At 34.6% G+C, this 9,746-nt stretch overlaps 1 protein-coding gene across 2 annotated transcripts; it reads right to left on the minus strand.

Annotated features, from left to right (window-relative positions):
- Window positions 1-2,145: 2,145 nt before the first annotated feature.
- LOC107784182 (cullin-1) lies at window positions 2,146-9,194 on the minus strand. 2 transcript variants are annotated; one of them, XM_016605265.2, is made up of 9 exons: window positions 9,074-9,194; window positions 8,546-8,708; window positions 7,039-7,138; window positions 6,019-6,204; window positions 5,871-5,918; window positions 5,590-5,793; window positions 5,383-5,460; window positions 4,461-4,550; window positions 2,146-2,667 (listed from the first exon to the last, which is right to left on the minus strand). In XM_016605265.2, exons 2-9 carry the CDS (start codon window positions 8,674-8,676, stop codon window positions 2,629-2,631), a joined length of 876 nt encoding a protein of 291 aa, XP_016460751.1. In that variant the 5' UTR covers window positions 8,677-8,708; window positions 9,074-9,194; the 3' UTR covers window positions 2,146-2,628. The 2 variants fall into 2 exon arrangements, with proteins under 2 accessions (XP_016460751.1, XP_016460752.1); XM_016605266.2 differs by lacking the exon at window positions 8,546-8,708 and having other exon boundaries at window positions 7,039-7,075; window positions 9,074-9,174.
- Between the last annotated feature and the right edge of the window lie 552 nt (window positions 9,195-9,746).

Below are 9,746 nucleotides of genomic sequence, written 5' to 3' on the forward strand. Positions count from 1 at the left end.
TTATATGATCATTTGTGAAATTTACTCCACTTAATAATTACTTGAAGTGTCTAAATGGTAAATGGGTTAGTTAAGGTGTTTGTTTGATAGTTAAGGATAACTTAAATAGGCTATTTATGTATTTCGCCTTCTGTGTTCTTATAAATATAAAGTTAGTTCTATACTTACCAGTGAAAGCATTTCAAGCTGCGTTGACCATGTTGATAGAGCTCATATTCATTTCTAGAATGATATGATATTCCAAAAACCATGGTTATAAGACTTCAAGATTAAAAGAACGGAAAATAGTAAGATCAAAATACTTCCTTTTGACACACCAATAATGTTTTGGCCAAATGCATAAGCAACCCTTTAAACTTGTCCGACTCTTTCATTTCGACACATTCTTAACAGGGTACTCAACTCGCTCAAAGAGTGTAGAATACTGTCAGCAAAATATGTCTAATTGATATATTTTAAAGGAGTTAGGGTACTAGCTTAACTTCAAGTGTCTAAATAAAATAATCGGACAGGTTTAGGGGACTGCGCATGTATTTGGTCTAAGCTCTTTGTTGAATGCGCGATGATAATTTCACTCAATGGTCGCAGCCCGCAGGTTCCAAAATTTTCAAAGCATTAAATGTATTTCATTACACAGATACCAGTTCATTTTATTTTTTTTTGGAATTATGATAATTATCTACCTAAATTACCTTTAATTTTTAAATTGAAAATTCAATAATTACCCATTCTTATATCCCGATCATGATTTAAAAGAATGCAATATCTGTTCATTAGCAATAAAAATATCAAAGTATATTTTTATTAACTCCTCTACCACATCGCCTTAAAAATTTTAAAACCCAATAATTAATCATTCTTAAATCCTCATCATGTTTTAAAAGTGCAATATCTTCTAATTAGGGATAAAACCTCAAAGTATATTTTCGTCTACTTTTTTTTAACCATGCAGGCACGTAACAGCATATTTTAATGATCAATGCATAAAATACACCAGGGTAAAATAATCGTGAAGGATAATATAGCTTTTTGTTATAAATAAAAATAAAACATTAGCTTAGTCGTTTACTAGTAAATCAGTAAAGTGTAGGAGAATGTATAACGTCATAGGCAGGACTTAAACAGTTAAACCAAACTTTGTGGGACATTGATTTTCAAGTGAAAAAGAGAAAAGAAAAGAATAACTTATTTCCTACTCTAGTTAACTCAATTGACTTGTAATATCACACCCCCCCCCCCCGGTCCTTGTTTTCTGCCTTCATGCCGTGGCGCCACTTAGATGACAAACTTACAGAGTTTTTCGACCTAAAATGTTGCGTAAAGCGTTTTTCTTGCTCGGTGATCGGTTAATGAAGTCAGTCTAAATCCCCGACTGGTCTCATTCCGTGTTAAAGCGTCAAGAGCAACAACTACCTTTCTGCCGTAATCCCATTTTCTCGGGGATTAGAATTAAAATATTTTTCTGAAAAATAGTTTAATAACTAAGAGGTCACAATTGAAATATCAAACTAACAGCTGTTGAGATTGTGAAAACTCGTATGGTGGACGGAGCTGAGAATAATCAAGGATACAATAATCGGAGCTGGAAACTTAGCTTTCCAAGGATATTTCCTAACACAGTCTATGAATTAGGCGAAACATCTCGCCCCTGTGAACAAAAGGAAGAGTTTGGTGTTAAGGTGGCTCAAAGAAAAGGAGGGACTTAATTCTTTACAGCTACATGAACATAGGGAAATTTGACACTGTCAAATCGCATGAATACAAAGTGGAAGAAGTTTTGACTTTCAATAGGCAGTAGGAAAAAGTGATTTACGATTCAAACTGCTTTTACTCCAACAGCAAGTGTTTCAAGCTTAAAATTGTCAACAGGTCTATGCAATATCACCAGTTGCTATTGTTTCAACAGTTGGAAGCATTTCATTTTATGCATACAAAGGTCTCTCCTGTAAGGTTTCCCTTGCAACTTCACATGTTGCATTTTAACTCACTGAATGCCTGTCATCCTAAAGAGAGAATGACCAAGAGACTATGCGTCAAGGACAGTAAAATGGTTAACTTTTCATCGAAATTTTTTGCTCATGAACATTGTAAGCCAGTTGGAATTTAGATCAAATTATACACAAGCAAATACAGAAACAAAGCATGTGCGCCAAAGCTAAGGCTGTTATAATATCCGAGCTAATGCAGGTTTTTGGTAAATCATGATCCACTCGTCAGAGTCTGCAAAATATGTATCAGCATATGTGCAACATACAAGTATCTTCTCCTCGTATGAGGTGTATACTATACACTGCAGAAATGTGCAAATTGGTAAAGTTCATTAACCCTAGATAGTAAATGTTATTTTTCTAAGTAATCAGAACCGCTAAATAGTAAATATTTTTGCTCTGCTAAATCCCTAGATAGACACTGAGATATGAATATTGCCAAAAAAGGAATTAGGAGCCTAACACCAAACAGCACCACGAGAGGAGCCGCAAAAAATAGAGGGTGGGAGAGATCATCAGAATCTTCACTGGTCTATAACACTGTTGGGGCTTTTGTTAGTGTTTTTCTGTTCCGTTTTCCTATCATAGTTTTCTGAGGTACTATCGAACACTATAATCTCGCTAAATATGTCGCACTTCTTTACCCAATGTTTAAATTTGCACATCTGGACAGTAATTCCTGTGAAAATCCAAAATAAGTAATGTTATAAAAACTGTACTGCAGAAATACCACATATTCCGTCAGAGATCAAGAAGCAGGGGGGAGCGGGGGTAGGGGGCTTTCTCATTTTCCAAATGTGAATTTGAGGTCAAATGAAGGACCATGCAATTAACAATAAATGAAAATTCTGCAAAATCTTTGATATGTTAAGAGGACACAGAGGTTTCAGGCATGGTAGGATAATGTAGCATTTAAAAAGCTGTTACCGACAGTATATTTTGTCCTAAAGCCCACATCTGTTATTATTCTCAAAGACACATCACGGCACCAGAACCAGGGTCATACTGATGCTATCTTCCCTATTTGCTTTAGATAATCATGTGGGAGGAGAGAAAAATAAGTAAATGGAGAGAAGGAAAAACATCCAAAACTGAATAAATATATCCAGGAAACACTTAGCAGCATATTTTGAAAAACAAAAGAGAGAAGAAAATCAGAAACCAATGGCCAAGATGGAACAAAAATAGCTTAATCATTCACAGTAATAAAATAGAACATTCTAATAGACAGTTCGACAAAAAATAGTCACTGCAAAGTTGAGCCTAACGCATTACGCATTCTACAGAGAAAAAACTCACATGTAAAGTAAAATTGGTTCTGAATCTTGCTCAATCTGTCAACTCTCAAGTTATGATCACATTAAATATAAAGTCATTTTTTATTTAAGAAAATAATCTAATTTCACTTTTTAACCTGGATTAGGTTGATTTCATTGTCTAATCCAATTTGCATTAATCCTCATTTGGTTACAATTGAAGGTTGATTATTACTTACAGACTTGGAAGTTAGAAGGATCTTTTCTAGACATTCATTAATATAAGATTAATTAATTACACATTCATTAATATAGATTAATTACAGACTCCTCATTTAATTACACAGTATAACGACTTCATAATGTATGCTACACAATGAACATACGTTATTGATGCACTCAAAATTCAAGTACATATAAACACAGGGGCGGAGCTAGAGCCTCGGTAACGGGTTCGGCTGAACCCAGTAGTTTTTGTGCAAACTGTATATTTGTCTTAAGAAATCCATTGAATAGATACAAATTTTTACTTTAGAACCCAGTAACATAAAAAGGCTAGAATTTCAAACCGAATAACTTCAAATCCTAGATCCGCCTCTCTATAAACATATGATGGTTTGTATACTAGCTTTGATATTGATGCATTTATATCAAGCACTTATAACAGTATGCTGGTTTATGCACTAACTTTGATCATTATTAAGTTTTCTCAAAAGATGTCTTCAAGAAAAACCAGATGTAGTCTGTACTTCAACAAAGTTGATCTCTGGAAAACTAGATCTTTTTTCCCAACTTGCATAGTAGGATTAAGAAAATAGAATATAACTTCTCCGAAATCTCATGAGTTCAGAAACGCTACCTTTTAAATTTCCACATTAAAAGATAGTAAAGAAACGGAACAACCCATCTTAATTTTCTCCGAGTAAAATATAGACAATAGTGGTACAAGTTGTGATGTTTTGCATATTCAGATGCAATATATATTTGTACAGGGTATGCTATTTACTACCCATGCATCAAGTGTCTCACTCTCACCCAAAAGCAATAACTAACTTTATAACTAAAAACAATTACCCAAAAGCAAGATAGTAGAACTAATATGGGTCACCTATGTTGCTGGTGATGGGACAAGATAGGCATGAAAAGCTAAAATCTATTGAGAGTGCATTTATATGTATTATATTTTAGTATATAGAGACTGATAAAAAGAAACAACCTGATATCTTGTTGAGTTGAGGTTGTTCTCAGCCTTCTGTTTTTCAATCAGCTGGCTTGTCATTTCACCAATCAACTTCAGATGCACAACCTAAAAAGAATTTTCAGTCCAGAATCACCAACTGGTCCACTAACTTTTTTAGTGAAGTAGTTCATTGGATGGCATCAAGTAGATGAAATGAGTGGTTCACCAACATATTTTGTTAAACAAAAAAGATTAGGTGACAGAAATAATTACAGCGACCATTCTCTGAAAAATTGACATTTTAAAGGATTGTGTAAGTTATTGGTTTCTAAATCAACTGCAGCGCATATGTATGAGAAGCACTTGGAGAAGTTATTCAAATACCATGGGTGTACACTGTTTCGCATGGTTTGGTCCATTTATGAAGAAGGTAAGATAAGAAGTGGAACAAGAATTTTAGGGACATGGGGTAACTTCTGACATTTTGATAGAACTAACAATTGAAAAAGGGGATGTAAGGTCAGGCGCAATATGGTTGCTTGAGATCAGGAGATCAAGTGACACCGTATCATTAATATAGAAAGAGTTAAAACATACACAGGAAGTTGGAATTGACCCATTGACATTGTAGGTTCACATAAAATGTAAACATCTACAAACATTTTAGAAAGATATATCAACTGCAAGTCTGCAAGACATCAGCAGACCCAGTTTTAACGAATAAGAGTAGTCTGCACAGATATAGAGCCAGAGACCACAAAGCCTATCTGAATATAACATCCACGACATAATTTACAAAAATGATAAACTCCCGTGCAGCTTCACTCACTTATTACTAACATAGAGAGGAAACGTACAACCATTCTTCCACCAAGCGACATTAGGGCAAAAGATACAGCTAAAAGGTATATTCTTCTGAGATAGAAATATACTTGATCAAAGGAGTTGACAGCAGTACCTGAAGTAGCTTCTCTACAGAGGAAGGATAGAGGAACTGACTCAACCTTCCTTTTTCATCATTCAAACACCCTTCGACCTAACAGTAGCATCTTGAATTAGAATGATAGTAGAGAAGAATGGTTTGTCAGATATAAGAAATTAAATTAAAAAAACAAATTCATGCAACACAAAGCTATTTTTTAACACCAGATAAAGCATAGAAGACCTTCAATATATAATCTGCTGAAGAATAGCTATGGAGCCACTCAGAGGCAATTCGAGTGTAGCAACTGGATGTATCTGTAAGCAATTTCTCCTCAAACATGTGATAGTAAGTTCCTTTTTTTGGCCCATCATTTTCCACGAAAAAGGTAGAGAGGCCCTGTAGCAGGCTCCTGTCAATTGGTTCCTCCCTTCGGTCTTGACTTATCTACATGTGGCATACTATAAATCACTAACTGCATAGTTGGAATCAACAACAAACTTGACATGCTACTTTAACAGTACCAGTAAAAGTGCAGCATCAAAAACTTTGGGAAGGAGATCATTGCAAACCTGAAATGGACAAATGAAAAATCAGTATATTACGAAGTTTTTGCGTCTACAAAGAGTTAAAAGAGTGATAATTTCTTATAAAATATACAGAGACATTTACCCCATTCTGGAAACAGGTAAGGGCAATCTCTTTAAGAGGTGCAGATCTTTTCTGATCGGTGCATTTTTTATCAAGGTAAAGGAAAAACCCTCCAAGACACTTTAACATTGCTTTGTAATTTGTCCAGATACGTAAGAATTCAGCTAACAGAGAGGTACCACTCTTATCTTTCAGAGAAGGCAGAACCTAGAAGCAAAGTAAAAAGTGATATTCAACACTAGGCATTAGCAAGTGCTAGTAAAAGAAGATGCTAATAATAGATAAACCCACATTCATTGCATTGCTTTCCTGCCAATGCAATTGAAAACTACTAAAATTGGATATGTTTTTCAGCTTAGCCTGCAATGCATGGCCAAAATTCAAGAGAGAAGGACCAATATGTTTTCCTTTTGCAAAAATAACCTCTGATCCTGAACTCATCATTGAGAACAAAAAGGTTTTAAATATTTTGGCACTCTCTCCATTACATACTGAAGAAAATGTAGTACAGGTCAAAGTATACAGAGGTAAGGAATTTACTCAAATCACATTATTTTAACAGAGGTCGACTGCGTCAATGAGCACCTTAGATCACTTATTAAACCCTACCACTGAGTGTACTCTTAAACATAAGCTTATGCTAATCAAATGAAACAGTGTTATTTGAACAGCTGAAGGTCTGATATTAATTCTTTTATTATTTCTTTGGTAAAAAAAAGTTTTTCTTAGCCAAGTCATCTTTGTAACTACAGAATCTTGGTTGCATTTAGTTATAACATTAGCAAGAAAATTCAATTTGTGAAGCATTTCATATCCAAATTAACCTGCAAGTAGAAATGAGTTGTACATCATCTGCATTCTACCCGTTTAAATGTGAGTGAAACCTATTACATAATTATATGAAAGACAATAATACATAACCCAAATGAACGACGATAATTTTTACATCGGCTAAATTCAGCAGATATAGTTAAGACAACATTGAAATGAAAATTTTGTTTAGAGAAAATATGATCCCGCTGCTGGTCCGTAAATTCTCACCTTCAAGTATATACTCTCATCCAAGGTAGCATGATACCTATTAAGAAGTTCTGCTGATAAATCAAATGGGGGAGGTTGAACGCACAAGAGATAAACACAGCTATCAAGGGTTAAAGAAGCAAATTGCATGGGAATATAATAACACACTAAAGCTTCTGGGACTATATAGCTTCCGAGGAATTAAACAAACAGGACAAGTACAACGTCAGAATCAGAAATAATAAAAGTTAAACCTCCTTCTCTGTAGTTCTTTCTTTGTGATTCACACTCCTTTTTCTTCTTTTTTTTTTGTGTGTGTGTGTTTGGGGGGGGGGGGGGGGGGCAGGGCAAATCAAAACCAACATTCACTTCCGGAAGTAATGCTAGCACATTACTTGGCACATTAGTCAAAGGATCATAGTCTTAGATCTAATTATTTTTGGTAGAACTCCAGCGTAACTAAAGAATATAATAGAAAATTTGACTTTCATGATAGTTTCAAGTTAAATGACAGTTGCAAAAGCTGAAAACATATCTTTTGTTACGTCTTGACTTATCTACATGTAATAGCTACGTCTTGACTTATTTTTGCATCTCTGCTTTCACATGCCATGAAAATTAAAATGGTAATCCAGACGTAAAACAGCAATATTATTTTGATTAAACCTGTATGCATTTAGTTGAACAAGCCATTGTTGTTGTTGTACTCTCATAATTACCATCACATTTTTATGCAAACAGATTCTGTTAACTATAAAACAAATTAGAAAACCAACAAGGAAATACAAATAGATCCTAGAATGTCAACCTATACGTCCAAATTCATTGACATAAAAGAGAGAAAATATTCATCTTTGGTAATTAAAATATCCCAGCAGAGTTCATCAAACTAAAACCAAGAAACGAAAATATTTGAACCATCATTAGCTGATTAAACCATCAGTTGCTGGTAACTAAGAAATCTTTTTGCAATTGAGCTACCGAAATCTAACGCTGCATTTGGTTGGAGTAGAGGCTGGAGGACTGAAAATTTAAGGCTCGTAGTCATTGTATGGCAAGGAAGTAAAGGAGAAAACGTGAAGTAAATGGGATTAGGCACCTCACAATCTCAGCTTTTCCAATCCATCCAATATTGGACCGAAAGAAGGAAGCTTATCACTTTTGCTTCCTGTAACCATACCAAACAACTAAAAGTAATTTACCAATAAATCAAACATCTTCTTTCTCCCAATATCTCCCCTCAAAATGGTCTTCACGGCTTTGGTCTAGTGGTAAGAGCATAACTTGTAATGGGTGTTAGGTGCACGTCATGGGTACTAACCTTGCCGCAGATGACGCCTGGTATTTAAGTGGATAAAGTAAAGGGGCAGGCCCATTTATTCACCGAGTTTTGAACTATCCACCACTTCCCTCGGGGATTCTCAGTTATTCAAAAAAAAAAGTATCTCCCCTCAAAATATAATGTAATACTACTAGCAATAATGAATGGGGCAAAAGGCAAAGCAAGCATAACAAAATTGAAGGATACTCATAATATCTCATGTATTCTTCAGACGTGAACAGCTTACAGGCAGGGTAACCATCCAAAATAAACTTCACTTTCTTAATACCCTCCTCCAACGTCTTCATGCTCTCTTCCAGCTTCCCTCTGTTACTCATTCTCTCAATTCTTCAACCTACTCTTCCAATTTCTACAAATCAACAAAACAACCACAACATTCAACTAAAACAAAATATGTAAAGCCCTAAAAAGTACAAAAGAGCACGCACAGGGTACTGCATCGACACTTATCACCCTACACGATCATTCATTCATCAGTCCAGATACACATTCAACACAAATAATTGTATACGCTGGTATTTCACAATTCAACGTGCTATATAAACCTATACATACAACTGTATTATATCTATACATCAGTTTATACGACCATCACTGTACACATGTAATTTTTGGTTTAAAAAATTCACTAAAAATACAATGAACGATGAATCCGTGAAAATTTAAAAGTACATAACTAAAACAGAGAGGATTTTTGCCGAATCAGTGTCTTACCGGTTAGGGTTTATCAGAGGAAATGGGAGGAATTTTTGTACTTTCCAGCAACGTCTGTTTCTATGTGATGAATGCATGAAAACTGGGGAAAAAGCGAAATATAAGTAAAGTTGAAAGCTGCCTCAAAAGCTGAATTTTCCAGTTGTATATCCGACGGTGTCGTTTTATTAGTTTCATTCTCTGTTTTATGTTCTTTTTATATTTGGCATCCTCATAATTATGGGATTTCATTGGGACATCCGGCGCATGCTTAAAATCTGTAATTAGATTATGATTTTGTTACACCTTAAATGAAGCAAGAATTATTCAAATAGATTATCATGTTATCTCTACTCTATTGAGTACTAATTATGATTATACCTGTATTAATGCATATAATGTACGTGCAGCATTTCTACTAAGTATAACTTATTATGGTAAAATGTATTTTAGTAAGAGTACGTGTGTGAAGAGTAAAGAAAACTGAAAAGATTAAGATTTTTTTTTAAAAGGAAAGAACCCCGAATAAATGGAAAGTCGAAACTGAAAAATTGTTTTATGATGGTTTGATTTAATTTACAGATTCGACAAATTGAAGAAATTAACTCAACCAAATCATGTGTACCACTAAAGATCGTACACAACTGCAAGTAAGTAGGCGTTTGGACATAAAAAAAAAAATGAAACGAAAAGC

This window comes from Nicotiana tabacum, chromosome 19 (genome assembly GCF_000715075.1).
Source record: "Nicotiana tabacum cultivar K326 chromosome 19, ASM71507v2, whole genome shotgun sequence".
NCBI classification, from domain to species: Eukaryota; Viridiplantae; Streptophyta; class Magnoliopsida; order Solanales; family Solanaceae; genus Nicotiana; species Nicotiana tabacum.

Coding starts and splice junctions, on each gene's coding strand:
- LOC107784182 (XM_016605265.2), bottom strand. CDS start 8,676: ATGAGTAACAGAGGGAAGCTGGAAGAGAGCATGAAGACGTTGGAGGAG. Junction 7,139..8,545: donor GAATACATGAGATATTATGA/GTATCCTTCAAT, acceptor AACCCTTGATAG/CTGTGTTTATCTCTTGTGCG. Junction 5,461..5,589: donor CAGCAGATTATATATTGAAG/GTCTTCTATGCT, acceptor TGCTACTGTTAG/GTCGAAGGGTGTTTGAATGA.